An 18,617-nucleotide genomic window follows, 5' to 3' on the forward strand; every position below is an offset into this window, starting at 1 on the left:
AAAAGTGGGGAAAAAACCCTAGGGAAAGAAAAAACCCATTTTTGCCCCTAGATACGTTTTGACGTCATAATCAGTGGTTCCTAACTGTTTGTTATAGCTGATCAGTTTAGTGTAAGACTAGTTTCCATGCTGTCAGTCATGTCAACAACTAACTTATGTCATCAGTGATACGTACGTCACAGCTATGATGCAACACTGTCGCTTATTCTCAACTCAAAAATCTTCCATCAAATTATAAATATTTATAATGGGTAATATAATTCCGGTACCCAACTCGCTACTTGGCAATACTGTTTATCTTGCACTCGTGAATTGAAGTTGTTCTTACATCGACAAAGGCTTGAGAAGAACAACACCAATTCACTTGTGTAAGATAAATGGTATTGCCTCGTAGCTCATTGAGTATTCTCTAAATCTTTGTTTTATTTCTTATGATCTAGGTATTAATTAAAAACCTGTCTGTTGTTATGGGTCTTTGAGTTTTATGTCAAAATTACTTTTGTGTCAGAATTTTTTTTATTTTTATTGCAGCACCAATTCCTGAAGAAATGGGGACCGATAAAAGTGCACAGACTAAGACTGATTCTACAGCAACCGATGCAGAACCAGAAAATACTGAAAATCCAACAGCTGGGAGTTCCAGTGCGGAGGTTTCTGCTATGGAAGGTTCCTCTACAGAGGGTGCTGGGACAGCCCAGACGACATCAGATCATAATTCAGCTGAACAACGGGAAAGATCGCCAGAAAGCAGGACTCCCAGTGAACTGCCATTTCAGCTGCAAGTCTGTTACACGGACACGGACGGAACAAAGGCGTTGAGAGTGCTAACACAACTAAAGCCCGTCACACAGGACCGGAATGTGGCTGAACAAAGTAAGACGGCAGATTCGTTATTTATTAAATAAATCATTCTGCTGACTTCCACTGCTGTTCATGTTTATTTTGTGTGATGTTAGGAATGACAGCTTAAATTATATTGACTCCCCCATCAGCGTGAGGTCAAAGTTTGACTGTATTCAGTCAACCTGCACGGTTATGTAGCGGGTTTTTTCTGACAATATTCATTTTAAAAAAAAGTATATATATATATTTTTCCACAGAATATACAACATACAAAGTATAAATGATTTTTTAATTATTGATTTAAAATTTTATTTTTTATTTTTTAAATGTGCATTGGGATGAGCATCTATGCATGAGTGGATGTGACATAAGAAATTTATGAAAGGAGTTTAGGTATTGGTATTAGTATTAGTGAGGGGTATAAATAAATTTCCAAATGAGTTTCATAAATTTCGTATGGTACTCTTGCGAATGTTACAATTTATTTATTATGTACAAATATTGGATTTGTAGCAAACGTTAAATATGATTGAAATCCCTTCATAATCGATGTTGATAACATTCAGCGATATCAATCACAGTGATGCCGAATGATGGCAATATCAGAGATGCAACTGTCGCAAGCTTGGAGCTACTATAGCAACTATAGTTACACCAGAACTGTGCTATATCAGTTTTCAATGTATTAGTATGTCTCATGCCATAAAGATAGTGTGGGGAAATATGATATTTATATAAATTTTTATTGTAGACCATATGTGTAATAAACAACTGTAAGTGACATTGAATAAGTTTATGATAAGCGAGACATTTAAAAATAGCGATTATTATAATACAAGCTTGTATGTCGTACTATTTTACGAAACTCATGTCAGGATTTTTGTATTGCCTGAGCGAGACCAAGGGTAATACATAAATCTTGACATGAGTTTAGTAAAATCGGTATGACACGCACACAAGCAATAATTTCTTTATTATCCATAATATTATTGTTATTTTTTTAAATGTATAACAAGGGCTGTCTCAAAATGTTTCAACCACAACTAGAAGGAGACGACAAAATGATGTCATATTTCACATACACAGTCTGAGCTAGGACGTGGGAAGCAATGTGTCATCTTCCCAAAATTACGTCATTACACTTGTTATCAAACGTGTGCCTTGTATGATTTTTATTAACTCGGTTACGTTGAACCGTGCGAATAATAATATTTTATATTAAATGTTTTTGTTTTTGTTTTTTGTTAGATGTAAACCTTGATGTTCTTGGGCTCCACACGGCTCAGCATTCAGCCCAGCTGGCCCTGGATGGCGAGTACACCATGTCACGAGGTCATGCCTTGATGAACCATCGGCTGGCATGGAGGGCAGTGTAAGTCTTACAGATACCATCCCAAGTTTTCTGCCAGTCTAGTATGTTTCCTACTAACAGAGGGCGGGGTGTAGCCCAGCTGGCCCTGGATGGCGAGTACACCATGTCACGAGGTCATGCCTTGATGAACCATCGGCTGGCATGGAGGGTAGTGTAAGTCTTACAGATACCGTCCCAAGTTTTCTGCCAGTCTAGTATGTTTCCTACTAACAGAGGGCGGGGTGTAGCCCAGCTGGCCCTGGATGGCGAGTACACCATGTCACGAGGTCATGCCTTGATGAACCATCGGCTGGCATGGAGGGCAGTGTAAGTCTTACAGATACCGTCCCAAGTTTTCTGCCAGTCTAGTGTGTTTCCTACTAACAGAGGGCGGGGTGTAGCCCAGCTGGCCCTGGATGGCGAGTACACCATGTCACGAGGTCATGCCTTGATGAACCATCGGCTGGCATGGAGGGTAGTGTAAGTCTTACAGATACTGTCCCAAGTTTTCTGCCAGTCTAGTATGTTTCCTACTAACAGAGGGCGGGATGTAGCCCAGTGGTAAAGCACTCGCTTGATGTGCGGTACGTCTGGGATCGATCCTTGTCGGTGGGCCCATTGGGCTATTTCTCGTTCCAGACAGTGCACCACGACTGATATATCAAAGGCCATGGTATGTGATATCATGTCTGTGGGATGGTGCATATAAAAGATCCCTCGCTGCTAATGGAAAAATGTGGCGAGTTTCCTCTCTAAGACTACATGTCAAAATTACTAAATGATTGACATTCAATAGCCAATGATTAATAAATCAATGTGCTCTAGTGGTGTTGTTAAACAAAACAAACTAAACTTTAACTAAAAGTATATGAATGGTCCAGTGAAATAACCTGTGATATCACATTTTTAATGAGGTGATATTTTTTCATTTTAACGTTTACAACTCTGCAATCGTGGAATATTTATGCCAAAGAAAGCATAATTTACAAACTACTTTTAATGGCCTATTATAATTATAGATTTTTAATTTAGTGTGTCATTGCGACCTTGAGATACATGACTGTTATAATACTTATTATCTGTTTGGACACCATAGGTTATTCCCGTGGATGTTCGTGTTTAACATGTCAGTGTCTTAATAACCTAATGTTTGTAGCAGCCCAAATTGTATTTTTAACAAATAGTTTCATATGTACGAAAACATTTACCATTGACATCCCCATCTGCGTTCGGCTAAAAACAAAAACATGAATGCAATATTTACAGAAAGAATATTCTATCTTTTTTTGTTACAGTACATGAACTAAAATATATTCTATTTCTAATCAGTTAATTGAAAAAATCAACAACATGGATGTAAAACGAAACCATTCGAATAAACAAATGTGTAACATCATTCAGTAAACATGAAGGTGTGTTAGTTTTTAATTGTGTTTGGATAAATAACCTTTTCATACCAGCATGGCTCATCATTTTCAATTTTTAAAGCCACTACATGATGAAATATGTTTCTGAAATATGCACAGTGAACAAACAAAATTAAGTGGGTTTTTTCTTCATATCTCTAACAACACTTGATGTTAATATACATAGACAATATGTTCATACCAGTGAATAGGTTGTAAAATATAACTTTTTCAATGAACTGGTTCTTAATTAAAACAACTTATGCACTCAAAATTATTTACAGTTGTTCTGAATGGACTATGTTACTATCACTTCATTTGGACACAAAATCCAGGTTTTGCAAATCAAATATAATAATGTCAAAAATATCTAACAACAGAGGTCATGTCATAAAAAAATAATGATTTGGCCTTGTTGCAGCCCTGTGTGAGGTCATGTTTTTAACCGAATGTTTTCATCTTTCTCTATTTTAAGTCAATTTCTACAATTTAAACCATTGATTGAATGTTATTTTGCTGTATGTAGTCATATTTCAAATGTGCAAATGTTAAATATTGGTAGATAATGTACACCAGGTATATACATTTTGCCATTGTTTTGGAGCTTTACCGTGATGCTCTTTACCTATGGCAATTTATATCTCAACGATGACAATTGCTGTCGGTGCCATCATTAAGTTCGAGCCCTGTATTAATATATATATTTTTGGGGTACATACATAACTATTGGGAGGTAAAATCCAGTCTGAGATACTGCAAACATCAGGTTGACCAGAAACACATTGAATATATGGACACCAATAGTCTGAAATAGAAAATGGTCTGGGGGACTACCAGTAACATCATTTAAATTGTGTTTGTCCCCAGCAATTTCTGCTCATCTAGGCCAAGCGTTAGTTATATCCCTGAAAAAAGGGAATGAGGCGATTTTGTTTTTCAGAGAATGAGGTGATTTTGTATTTTAAATAGATCAGCATTTCTAATGATGGGCCGAATTTACGAAGCCTGTTTTTTCTTAAACGCAGGTGTTTAAACATTGTAATTGTATGTAGTTACACGCGTGTAAGACATAAACAGGTGTTTAAGCATTGTAAGTGTATGTAATTACACACATGTAAGACATAAACAGGTGTTTAAGCATTGTAATTGTATGTAGTTACATGCGTGTAAGACACAAACAGGTGTTTAAGCATTGTAATTGTATGTAGTTACACGCGTGTAAGACACAAACAGGTGTTTAAGCATTGTAATTGTGTGTAGTTACACGTGTGTAAGACACAAACAGGTGTTTAAGCATTGTAAATGCGTGTAGTTACACGCCTGTAAGACACAAACAGGTGTTTAAGCATTGTAAATGTATGTAGTTACACGCGTGTAAGACAAACAGGTGTTTAAGCATTGTAATTGTATGTAGTTACACGCGTGTAAGACACAAACAGGTGTTTAAGCATTGTAATTGTATGTAGTTAAACGCGTGTAAGACACAAACAGGTGTTTAAGCATTGTAATTGTATGTAGTTACACGTGTGTAAGACACAAACAGGTGTTTAAGCGTTGTAAATGTATGTAGTTACACGCGTGTAAGACACAAACAGGTGTTTAAGCATAGTAAATGTATGTAGTTACACGTGTGTAAGACATAAACAGGTGTTTAAGCATAGTAAATGTATGTAGTTACACACGTGTAAGACATGAACAGGTGTTTAAGCGTTGTAATTGTATGTAGTTACACGCGTGTAAGACACAAACAGGTGTTTAAGCGTTGTAATTGTATGTAGTTACACGCGTGTAAGACACAAACAGGTGTTTAAGCATTGTAATTGTATGTAGTTACACGCGTGTAAGACATAAACAGGTGTTTAAGCATTGTAAATGTATGTAGTTACACGCGTGTAAGACATAAACAGACTTTGTAAATTCAGCCCTATATGTTTTTGAAACCCCCCCCAAAAAACCCAATAACAAACAGGTATCTTTTTTGTTTATTTCAGACAATCATCTCCCCAGAAGAAATCATGGTATAAAAAAATATTTTCGAAAATCCAAACTGTAGAAAATGCAGTTGGAAATGCACAACAGGTAATAACAATTTATATTTTTCAGGTTTTTAATTTAATGTTTTTTCATTTATTATTTGTAATACTTTATTGTCCCCAAAACTGCTAGTTAGTGTAAGGCATACATACAGTCGCAGATTTACAGGGTCTTATTTCTCGAAATATGAATTATAAATGAAAATGACATTAACAAACCTTGCTATTGTATCACCCAAAACATTTTAATAGAACCACAATGGAATCCCATGACAGCTCCTGAGCAAATTTTATTTTCAATTCTTGGATATCTTTTTTTTTTTTATGGGAAGTCTGAAACATACGACGAAACCGATTAGTGGCAAGGCTATATATATATATATGTGTGTGTGTATATATATATATATATATATATATATATATATATATATATATATATATATATATATATATATATATATATATACACATATATATATATATAGTCGGAACATGAACTCATAATTTTTGTTATTATTAAAAAAAATTGACGGAGCCACCATACACAGAACCATTGCAGTCATGTGGGTGGGGGGGGGGGGTTGAGGGGTGTGTGTGTGTGTATGGTCTACACATAAGCGAGCAAAGTTTACAGGTGGGATCAATACATGCTCCACCGGAAAATGTACGAAAAAAAAGAAAAGAAAATTTGCTTGAGCCAGGGGTTGGTGTAGTGTGCACCTGCACTGACAGCACAACATTGTGTCACAATTGTTTTTGCTCAATACAACAATAAATATAATGTCCTGTGTTACTAATAGAAAATGAAGCCATGTTTATTTGTTTACTAGTATGTTGATTACAATGTTGTGTCAATAAAATGTTAATAGTTCCCTGATCTCATTAATTTACATCCGAATGTAAAAATATGGCTTGTGCCCCCTCCCTATCTTGACTATATTGTAGTTATTTTTAATCCTGTTTTGACAGTATTATTATAATAGTTATTTTTAATCCTGTTTTGACTATATTGTTGTTGTTTTAGGTTTTATCTCTGTCCTTCTGTTATTCTGTCTGTCTGTCTGAAAGTTTGTATATAGCTTTATCATATACTAATACAGATCAAGTTAGCCTTTCATGAAAATTTACCCATTTTTGACAGAGTTATGGCCCTCGAACTTAGGAGATATGGAAATTTGTTTTTCGGACTCTTCCCCCTCAAGATATTGAGCTGAAATTTTGTGTATAGCTTTATCATATACTGTTACAGATCAAGTTTGACTTTCATGCCAATTTTTGACAAGAGCTATGGCCCTTGAATTTAGGAGATATGAAAATTTATTTCCCAGACTTTTTTCACTGCCTGAAGATATTGAGATGAAATTTTGTATATAGCTTTATCAAGTACTGTTACAGATCAATTACTAATTTTTGACAGTTACGGCACTTGAAAATATGAAAATTTGTTGCGCCTGGTAGGGGAATGCTTGTCAATTCTGTTTTGACTATATTATAGTAATTTTTAAACATGTTTGGACCTGAGAGAGGTGTGAGTGGGAATATAAAAGATCAAGGATTGCAACTAATGGAAAAAATATAGCGATTTTCCAAGACTATATGTCACAATTACCAAATGTTTGACATGCAATAGCCGATGATTAATAGATCAATGTGCTCTAGTGGTGTCGTTAAACAAAACAAACTTTTTTATTTAGTCCATACACTTCTACACTTAGACATCAAAAGGGCAAGTATGTCCAAGGATGAAAAGAAAGGAATGTTTTATTTAACGACGCTCTCAACACATTTTAATTGTGATTATTATATGGCGTTGGAAGGAGGGGACCAGAGGGCTTTTACCCCCTTAAAAAATTACGGTGCCCCTTTTTTTTAAATAACTTATTTACCATTTTAATTGAAGTGCCCTTTTCAGGGAGTTGGTCCATTTTCCCTTGGTCCCTCCTTAAAATATTTTCCGGATCTCCCTTGATGTTATTAAAACATTTCTTTCTTTTTATTATTCAGTCTGAGAGATCAAAATCTGGCCGAGGAACAACATACAGTGATGATGAAGATGATGAACGTGAGATGGAGGTATCCGACATGTCAAAGAAAAAGAAAGGAAAGGTAATTTAACAAAGGCTGTAAGACTGAAACAAGGCTAAGACACTGGCATCGGTGGTGTCGTGGTTAAGTCATCAGACATAAGGCTGGTAGGTACAGGGTTCACAGCCCGGTACCTGCTTCCACCCATAGCGAGTTTTAACGACTCAGTGGGTAGGTGTAAGACCACTACACCCTAACAACTAAAAATTAACCACTGTCCTGAACAGACAGCCCAGATAGCTGAGGTGTGTGCCCAGGACAGCGTGCTTGAACCTTAATTGGACATAAGCACAAAAATAAGTTAAAAGAAGAAAGAAGGCTAAGACCACCTTTCTTTCGGATAGCCATTGGTAGAAAAGAACTTTTTGCAAAATTCTTGAAATGTTTCCACCCTTTTACAGATATTTAGTTCCTTTTTTCATAATGTTATTATTAGAATAAAACGTTCGTAACTTTTCCTAAAACCAACTAGCAAAATTCCATTTTTTAGAGAGTTTTGTGTCTGGAAAAATGAAGTTAAAAAATATAATGACTATTTCAGATTCCATTGTTGAATAATGGAAACATCTTGATCCAAAAATTGGTGTTTCTAATACCACAAAAAGCATTTTTCATATTTGTTTAAAACGCATGTGCCGGTACCTCTGTGAAGTAACTGTTATAAAGAAGAGCTCTAATCTGTTTCTAATGATATTTCCCCATTTCAACATCGCAGTCTCTTGTTTTACTCTGTTGTAAGTTTATCCAAACATAGGCAAGTCCATGTGCCTGTCATTCTCATTATCTTCATATTAAAAAACCTTCATAATTTTCCCCACGATTTCAATCTGTTTCGATCCCATCTGTCAATTTCATCTTACTCTGTATTCTAAGCTGTCCACACCATCACCTACCTGTCTCGACTTCCTCCATGGATGCAGTCTCTGTGCACTTCCCTGCACCCTCCTGGCATCCTCGTCTTCTGCTGCTAATAAAAGCTGGGTCTGATCACTGATGACAGCAGATAGTAGGGGAGCATAGTAGGTAGTTACAAATGCCTCTTAGGAAGTAACAACGGAACACTGTATGAAGTGGTCAGACTGAGCCCACAGCTAACACTGATTAGAAATGTCAGGTGTGTGGCACAGACAAGCACCTGTCATAGTTGAAGAGACAGAAGGGAAAGAAGTTGTTGCTAATGGGAAAATGTAGTGGGTTTCTTCCGATGACTGTCAGAATTACCAAATGTTTGACATCCAATAGCTGATGATTATTAAATCATTGTGCTGTAGTGGTGGTGTTAAACAAAACAAACTTTTTAAAGACTTTTTTTTTTTTTTTCCAGCTGAAAGCTCGATCTGAAGACGTGACTGATACCATGGCGTGTAACTTATATGAATGCACTCGTATCAGCAGTGACAGTCTCAAGAAATGAATACTTCTATCTCGTAACAGAATGACTGGACTGTTCATGAAAGAATGACACACTTTTCAAAGACTATTCTACACATAGTCAAGACAAGATTACAGTTGACCGACACGGAGTGAAGCCTTTAGATTGCTTGTTATTATTGTTCCAAAGTATAATTTATTAAAACTATGTGTGTGCTCAATTTCAATGGAATTTTTACTGTACTCCGACCAATACTACAGCACCTGTAGACAGTACTACATGAGTGACTGTCGGATACCATTTATCTTACAACAAGTTGTTTTAAAAACGTATCTAACAAGCAAATGAGAGTTGAAAATAGTAAATTGTATTTAATGAACACGAATGTAATGTCCTTAAAAACTTGGTTTGAAACAAGTTTTAAATGCCTTTTGCCACTAAATCTTATATATATATATATACGTCGCTTGCACTTATGTATCACAAAGTAAACACATAAATCAGTTTTAGTATACTTACAAAGTTAAACATTTCCAATATCTCTATTTCCTGGGATGGTTATGGCTGTAGCAACTGGGTCATCACCTAGGAGCAGCCAGTCACATTTCTTTAATTTAAATCAATGATACATGTATGTGTGTGTTATTGGTATGTGTTATCATAAATAATGAAGGATTGGTATATACGAAAATCCAACCTAACTCATTTATGTCGGCTATAATAATTATTTTCTTTTATAATTTCCTTTTCATTTAACCGTTTAAAATAATCTAAACCAGTTGTAAAATGCTTTCAAACTGACCCATGGCTAAAATGATGGAATGGGCGAGAGATAATCAAATTTATTTTCATGTTTGTTTGTTATTACTTTTGAATTGGTTTGAACTTCATCATCAATCATCAGTTTGCACCAACCGATACACCGTAATACATGAATTCTATTATTTAACCTGTATGCACTATAATTACTGTTAGCATATCCCACAACAAGTGATTGTATTTTTTTATAATCAATCATCACTTCAGTTGAGGCTAATCGGGCCCGTGCTTACAAAACTTTTCGAGTCCAGACTCAATCTCTAATGACGTCACATGCATACAGTTTGTATGGCGTTGTCATGACATTACTGCCTCAGACTCTATTAGAGTCTCGAGTCTAGACTCTAAAAGTTTTATAAGCACAAGGCCCGATCTATTTTTTATTAAAATCGATCCCTAAAACATCACTACTTTTTCTATGACTTTGATGTAATTAATCACTATGCATTAGACTTGATTTTAAGTTCTTTAATCTTTAGTATTTTAGGAATTTATGTGCACATATCTGAAACGCAGGCCTCTGATAATTGAACATTTGCGTAAACCATGTATGTGTTACGCCAAAACAAATTCACGTAACCCATTTCGATTTTACGTAACCCATCATGACCATGTAAATGATGTCATAAATCCAATGCATGAACGGAAAATTGGTTACATAAATTAGACGTACGCGAGTGATGCAAGAACGTAACTATCACTCTCGCAATTTTCAGAGATCTTGTTTTCCTTTTATAACATTTTTAATACATATTTAATATTCAATAGCTTGGTCTTTATTTACTTGAAGTTATATAGTTGAGTTATATTTTATGCTAATGTTTTTTGTTACATGCTTGATTCGGTCATTTTGTTACATGCTTGATTCGGTCATTTTGTTACATGCTTGATTCGGTCATTTTGTTACATGCTTGACTCGGTCATTTTGTTATATGCTTGACTCTGCCATTTGGCCTCAGATTACAGTTATCTTCCCATTTGGTTGTCCAAAATCCGGAAATGTGACCGCACAAGTAGTCTGCTGTTTGACTGTGATTATTTCATGGCAGACAGCTATGAAGTGGCAACTGTTTGACTGAAGTGACAGGGGATAGCATGTAGTTTGTAAACATGTGTAACTTGTTGACATTGAAGACTTGTTTGTGGTAATTCCGGCCCATGCAGAAGTAGTGCTTTTTGTGTAAAATGGGTGTACTCCGGCCTGGTTTAGAGGGTGTGTCTGTTTAAACCAATATGCTGGGAGAAAGAGCTGGACAACAGGGGTTGTCCTTTTCAGGGTATGTGTCCCCCATGCAGGCAAAGGTACATACAAAACTTCACGGGCCTGCTGATATTAATAAAAATGTTATAGCCACTAAGGCTATATAGAAACATATAGCGAAATTAATTGTAGTCTGAGGCCTGATATAGTTCACACATTACACCGGTTAAATGCTTGATTCTGATGAAAGTATTATAACCAGAGAGGTGAAATTACACAGACTGATTGTGAATTCCACAAAGAATATGAAAACTCATTTATTTATTTTCTCAATATTTTATTAAATTAAAAAACTTTTTTTTTAAATTTATTAAAGATTAAAATTAAAATGTTCAACTTTTAGATTTCAATATCCTCCAAAATAGCATAAAATGACCTCTGATGTTACTACAGGTTGTTGCAATATTTTTAAACAGTTTTGAGCTAATAATTTGGTAAAAAAGAGCAAAAGTTGGATTTTGTTAGTCAATATTGAGATTTTAATATTTTGTTTTACATATTGAATTTTAATGAGTTTCTCAATTATTGCAATTGGACAGAAGATCTAAATATAATGAATATATCACTACTAAATGTAATTAAACACTTTAAATAAATAGTATACAGTTTTTAACAAGATTAATAATACATTTCACCTACATTTATGTAAATTACACACTTCAGTAATTTTTCAAAAATGGTCTTTTATCCTTAGAAAATCTAATAGGCTAATATTCTATGCTGTCTGAATGTATTTATTGTGTTCAGTAATCAGATGCTGGTATACTTGTCAAGTTTATTGCAGAAAATGTGCCAAAAAGGTTAACATTTGGCTTGTAATACATATGGCAGAATAATCCATAATGCATATTCAGTGGTCATTACTACAAACATCCTTCCAATCACGAAATACTACACTGAGGTATCCAAGACACTGGCACATGACTACACTTGTTAACAGTTATCACTGGAAGCTGAAAAATATGGTGCAAGTACCTCTTGGTAGTATTTATATCAGCATTTTGTGACAAAATCTTCATTTTCAAAGTTGTCGACAACAAAAAACATATGGTGTATACCTAAGTAATATCTGTAGGGCATATTCATATTAATATGCATTTATATGGACTGTTTTTGCCTTTTACAAAGTGGCTACATGTCTAATACAGTAAATGAAGTAGATTAAGTAAATACAGCAGGTCAAAATTGAATCTGAGGCCTATCATGTCTAATTTTCCCTGAAATTAGTGTGTAAACATTTGTTGCAAATGGCCCCAGTTTTGTGACTTTCACCATCCCTCTGACACATTTCTAATAATGTACCATGAATTCAGTCACCATATCTTTCATAAGCCTCCACTTATCATATCTAAAATGCAAAATTTTACAGTTTTAGATTTTAATTTTTTTCAAAACATTTAATTTAAATTTAATATTTAATTAAAAATGAAGTAAAATCTAATGATTGATTTTTTTTCCTTTAAATATTTCAAAATCTTTCCAAGACAACACTGTGCAGATAGAACATATGTAGAAGAAAAAATAGCTGCTCATTGTATGAAGAAATTCCAAAATTTGATAAAGTTATTACATTTTGAAGTTGGTATCCCTCAAGTTTCCATTGCTAAAATTGGCCATGGCAAGGCACTGTGGTAGGTGTTTTAACACAGCCTCTATATACTCTCAGTTTAAAGGTGACATCCCGATACTTACTGAGCATTGCTTTAATATGTATATCATTGGAATGCATTAGTGTGGGCCAGTTTTTAGGGGGAAAAATGGACTGATAGGCCTCAGATTACAGTTATCTTCCCATTTGGTTGTCCAAAATCCGGAAATGTGACCGCACAAGTAGTCTGCTGTTTGACTGTGATTATTTCATGGCAGACAGCTATGAAGTGGCAACTGTTTGACTGAAGTGACAGGGGATAGCATGTAGTTTGTAAACATGTGTAACTTGTTGACATTGAAGACTTGTTTGTGGTAATTCCGGCCCATGCAGAAGTAGTGCTTTTTGTGTAAAATGGGTGTACTCCGGCCTGGTTTAGAGGGTGTGTCTGTTTAAACCAATATGCTGGGAGAAAGAGCTGGACAACAGGGGTTGTCCTTTTCAGGGTATGTGTCCCCCATGCAGGCAAAGGTACATACAAAACTTCACGGGCCTGCTGATATTAATAAAAATGTTATAGCCACTAAGGCTATATAGAAACATATAGCGAAATTAATTGTGGTCTGAGGCCTGATATTGTTATATGTTTGACTCGGCCATTTTGTTATATGCTCGACTCGCCCTTTTTGTTATATGCTTCAGCTTGACTCAACCTTTTCATTATCTGGTGTTTTTTTTCTTTGTTACATGATTGATATTACTTTTATGTTATTGGCCCAACCATTACTTTCATTTTCATGGTTACCCCAGCCTTTATTGGTTTTGGCCTCAGAAAATTGTGCAAACGATTGTTTCATTAACATCATGCTTATACAAGCATAATTTTGTATCACCCAATTTACTGGTTTGTACATTAAATTGACCCCTTAACTCCTCTACCTTTCCTCTCCCGGACTCGGTCACTGGCAAAGTCAGAGGTTGGGGCCAGGATAGGTGTACCTGAACCTTGATTGGATACAGCCATATAAATAGAGTTCGCATTCCCATTAAATTGATGACATGAGGAGGACATTGTGGATGTATTTGGTTACGCAAAATGTAATAGATTACTTGAACGTTGTTTGGTTTTTGCCAATTTACAATTTTCTTTAATTACTTTTATATGTAACCATTTCTGTTGAAAAAGATACATAAGAGGGAAAATTGAGAGGGGGGAAAACAAAAACAAAAACAAATTCTATCTACACCTGGAAATTAATTAAGCATCATCTAAATTGTACTGCAGTCAAAAAGGCGCCTAAAAGTAGTTCTCTGTACCGATGGAGTTTGAACCTGGTATTGAGAGTTTTTACATACATGTATTCTATATTTACTGGGTATTTACCTTGATGGCATGAATAAATTACTTATAAGATGCACATCAGTGTAATTACAACTGCATAGTTGTTTACTGTACCTTTTCATGCATATTTATGGTTTCTGTCGTCTTCTTTTTTCTAGAATGCATTAAATGTTGATGTAACGAGAATGTCACTTACTGTCAATCTTATTCAATATCTTCTGTATACACCGTCTTGTATCCACGAAATATTCACAATTACTCACGAAATGTAAGCCACATGACCAAAACTAAGTGCTGCTTAATTACTTGCCAGGTGTTTAAAATCATGGCTACTCCAGTGTCTGGTGTTAATTAATATATTTACATGTCATGTCATGAAACAGCAACAAATATTTGCATCTCAGGAATACATCTAAGCCACTTTGTATGGGTGCCTTACATTGTGTTCAGCAAATAAAACAAGTTTTTACAGCTGGGTTGACAGTGCGGTACCTAAGCCACTTTGTATTGTGTTCAGCAAATAAAACAAGTTTTACAGCTGGGTTGACAGTGTGGTACCTAAGCCACTTTGTGTGGGTGCCTTACATTGTGTTCAGCAAATAAAACAAGTTTTTACAGCTGGGTTGACAGTGCGGTACCTAAGCCACTTTGTATTGTGTTCAGCAAATAAAACAAGTTTTTACAGCTGGGTTGACAGTGCGGTACCTAAGCCACTTTGTATTGTGTTCAGCAAATAAAACAAGTTTTTACAGCTGGGTTGACAGTGCGGTACCTAAGCCACTTTGTATTGTGTTCAGCAAATAAAACAAGTTTTTACAGCTGGGTTGGCAGTGCGGTACCTAAGCCACTTTGTGTGGGTGCCTTACATTGTGTTCAGCAAATAAAACAAGTTTTTACAGCTGGGTTGGCAGTGCGGTACACAGCAGGGGGTTACAGTGTAGTGGGGTGGGGTGATAAAGTAGGCCTTTTTTTGTCTACCTGGAGAAGACCCTCTTTGACTGTGCCTTATTTTTGTACTGCTAGCCCTTATTTTAGACTAAGTATGGCGAGGGTTGTCTGTTCAATTATTTGCTGCAAATCCCTGTGAGTTGGGAAGCCCTAGCTGTTTGGTTTGTGTCTCAGTCTCAAATGATACTTAAGATGTAAATGCATAATAATTTTGGGCCGTTTTGGATAAAGTTAAAAAAATGGTACTTATTATAGTCGGGGATCTCAAAAGCTGGAATTAGAAGTGGTCTAGGCCATTGAAATACTGAATGGGCCGCAGTAGAGTATTCATTTAAAATCGGCTAGTATTTTACGTACCCTCTGTTGTTTTAAAATGGGTTTTTCAAGTGGTAGTGATGTAAAGTGTTTTAATTTTTTTGATATTTGTGTAACATTTAATTTTGTGAGAGAGAAATGCTTTGGCCCAACTGTAAATGTGCAAATTTTACATTTTCATGCTGACCTCCTTATTAGCAAGTTCAGGAATTGTATACACAGAGACAGATTTTCTTTTCAGATTTTTAAAATAAGCTCTGCTTTTAGACTTTGCATACCGCCCATCTGGTACTGTAAATCAGAAAAATAATGCATTATGATATATTATTGCATTCACACAGATAGCCTACACACTGAAATGTGTATTTTTATTAATGTGTCGGGTAAATGCAACTTAATTCAAAAGTTCACAATGCAAACAAGATATGCTGAGTAAATTTACTTTAGTTTTTTTTTTACAATAATTACACAAAAGAAGTTAGCCTTTGTTTTGAAGTCAAACAAGCTGTCCACATTTTGTTAGTTGGTAGTATTTTCCTTCTCTTCTTATGCAGAGCACTGCACTGCACAAATGACAAGATGTGGAGTAAATATATTAAATCGAATTAGTGTCGACAACAATAACTCATAGACTGTTCGTTTTGCTTGTCCAAAATGCATTGATTGTGTTTTTTGTTTTTTTTTCTTTTTCTTTCTTGTTCATTACATGATTACTTTCTATTTACATAAAAAATACTTTGATAATAGCAGATGCTCATCACATGTTGACATTTTGTTATGTGTCTTTTCCTTTTGTATTTTAGTCTTGGTGAATTACTGGTTAAAATATAATGTGTCAAGTAATTATTGCGCCCATACATAAGGTACATTTTTCGCAGTAGAGTCTTGCATTAATTTCGTGATTTACAGCATCTTTAATTCCTGTTTTAGAGACAGTTTCAAAATTTCCCTAAACGAATAACACTCTAATACTTTTCAACCCCTCCCCTCCCCCCTCCCAAATGAATTTAGTCAGGGAAAAAGGTGTTGAAATTTTTTGTTCAAAGAAGTTCAAAGTGCGCCAATTGAGAGTGACGTCATGTGTGAAACGTGTCACTGTAACAAGAAGTCTTATGCTGCATTCGGATGTCCTCAGGAACAGGAAATTTCTAACTTGTCAAACCGTAATTGCCGAGACTAATAATTATACTATTCATGTGTAGTTTATGAAATTCTTTGTTAACTGTGGTTTCGATTTTCACTTTATAAATAAATAAATAAATATATAAATAAACCACAAACTTTTCAACACTTCCATTTTCAACTTTTTTCCGCATGGGTGTTTTACTCCCTCCCCCCACCCTTCTGCGGGTTATTTGTTTAGGGAGAAATTATGAAATTTTGAGACTGTCCTTTATACAATTGTGATTTTACAAAATAAAAATTATTACTTTTATGCAGTAGCCATAATAGTGTTCTCTTATATAGCTAGTTTTAACTATTCTTATAATTTTATTTAACAACTGTAATAACAGAAGATCTTTTAATTAAAAAAAAATATATATAATATAGGCTGAATTTACAAAGCTGTTTTTTGTGTTACATGCGTGTAATTTTACAATGCTTAACACCTGTTTAAAAAAAACACAGGCTTTATAAATGGCACTGTTTTGTTACTTATAATCACTTCTGAAATTATTCTGTGAATTGGTATGTAACACAGTGCGTTTAATACTCAATTTTGTAACCGTTAAACTTCATTCAGTCTTTATAGTTAGTAAGTAATGTTTGTAAAAGTTAATATTTACTTTTTGACTGTCTTTATGTACATGTATATAAATATTATTTGTGTATTACAAAGCATTGTAATTTTTGTATCACATATAAAATCCAAATACCTTCTACCCCAAATTTTCAAGACACTGCACAGTTGTTTCCAGATTTTTAACGTAATTTTTGACATTTAAATTATAAAAATACAATTTTATTGTTTTATACAACCCTCTATTGTTGTATTGTATATATATATTTTAATTAAAAAATCACAAAATCTTTGTGATTTTTGTGTTCGTTATTTATCCATTACCTTGTGTTAATAACTGTATCTTTTTTTCTTGTGGGGATATAATGTACTCAATGGTTGGACAAATTGATTCTGGAAAGATGTAAACCACATTTAGAGCGGATTTTTAATTTTTCTTTAACCATACATGTAGTTTTGCTAGTGTAACCAATAAATCAACCTCTATACAGAAGATTGGAACCATGGACCTTTGGCACTTTACCAACTGAGGTAATGGGATAAATCCTGCTAGCTACTTGTCATGTCATGTCATAGGGTTTTACGTGCACATTCAGAACAAGCTGATGTAGCGCACGCCTGTTGTGGGCACAAGAGCTGGCCTTGGCCGGCTCCTCCGTCCATGACAGGAAAGGGGGGGGGGGGAGGGGAGAGGAGGGACCGCCTGCACTGGCAGGTGCAAGGGAGCACAAGCAGCCCGATCAAATCGGTAGCAGGTGGGTGGGGGTGGTGGTGGTGCTATGGAATTTGAATGGAGCAGTTAAATGCCAAAGAGAAAAGGGTGCACAATTTTGATTGAGGGAATTTGGCGCAATTTTGAACGGTCGGTTGAAAGGTAAATGGCCGAGCTAATATAGGTTTTGATATTAGTGAATTAGTTAATTTTAGACCTTTACGCTGCTGTGGTGTCTCCCTAGGTTGCCCATAGGGCCCTTAGCTACTGCCAGTAGGAGCACTTTATACCAACACGACTACACGCTTCTCCCTTCAAGTTAACATACAGTACATCCTGAACTGTTATGGGTCCTATCTTTCAACTTTGTTTGCTGTCCTTCTCCACATCCCAGTCTCTCCATCCACAACGTGCTTGTTTGATGTGGCTATCTCTGCCACACACCTGCCATTTCCCCATCTTAGATCGACCGTGCATCAAGTGAACGCTTTACCACTGGGCTACATTCCGCCCAAAACCACTACAGAGGTGGTGATGTGCTTGCCTGATGTGTGTTCAGTTTAGGATTGATCACCATTCATGAGTCCATTGGGCTATTTCTTGTTCCAGCCTGTGCACCACAACAGAGATGTGTTTTTTTTAAATACTTTGTAACACAAAACAGTGAAAAAGCAGCCTGCTTACAAGAGTTAAAATAGATGATAATAACAGTTTTGTGTGACCTGGGTTAATGAGTATAGCCGAAAGGATATTGAAGAATGATGTGAAACAAGAAAATTAATGTGAATTGGTTCTTTTAAA

At 35.4% G+C, this 18,617-nt stretch overlaps 1 protein-coding gene across 1 annotated transcript in view; it reads left to right on the plus strand.

Annotated features, from left to right (window-relative positions):
* The window catches only part of LOC121370501, a 46,500-nt gene extending 35,516 nt beyond the window's left edge, over nucleotides 1-10,984 (plus strand). Inside the window, exons 12-16 of the mRNA XM_041495779.1 lie at nucleotides 532-873; nucleotides 2,092-2,215; nucleotides 5,592-5,679; nucleotides 7,638-7,739; nucleotides 9,043-10,984. Of these exons, the coding sequence (XP_041351713.1) occupies nucleotides 532-873; nucleotides 2,092-2,215; nucleotides 5,592-5,679; nucleotides 7,638-7,739; nucleotides 9,043-9,132 (746 nt within the window). The 3' untranslated portion in view covers nucleotides 9,133-10,984. The remainder of the gene's footprint in view (nucleotides 1-531; nucleotides 874-2,091; nucleotides 2,216-5,591; nucleotides 5,680-7,637; nucleotides 7,740-9,042) is intronic.
* The last annotated feature ends 7,633 nt before the right edge of the window (nucleotides 10,985-18,617 follow it).

Source organism: Gigantopelta aegis, chromosome 4, assembly GCF_016097555.1.
Source record: "Gigantopelta aegis isolate Gae_Host chromosome 4, Gae_host_genome, whole genome shotgun sequence".
In the NCBI taxonomy this organism is placed as follows: Eukaryota; Metazoa; Mollusca; class Gastropoda; order Neomphalida; family Peltospiridae; genus Gigantopelta; species Gigantopelta aegis.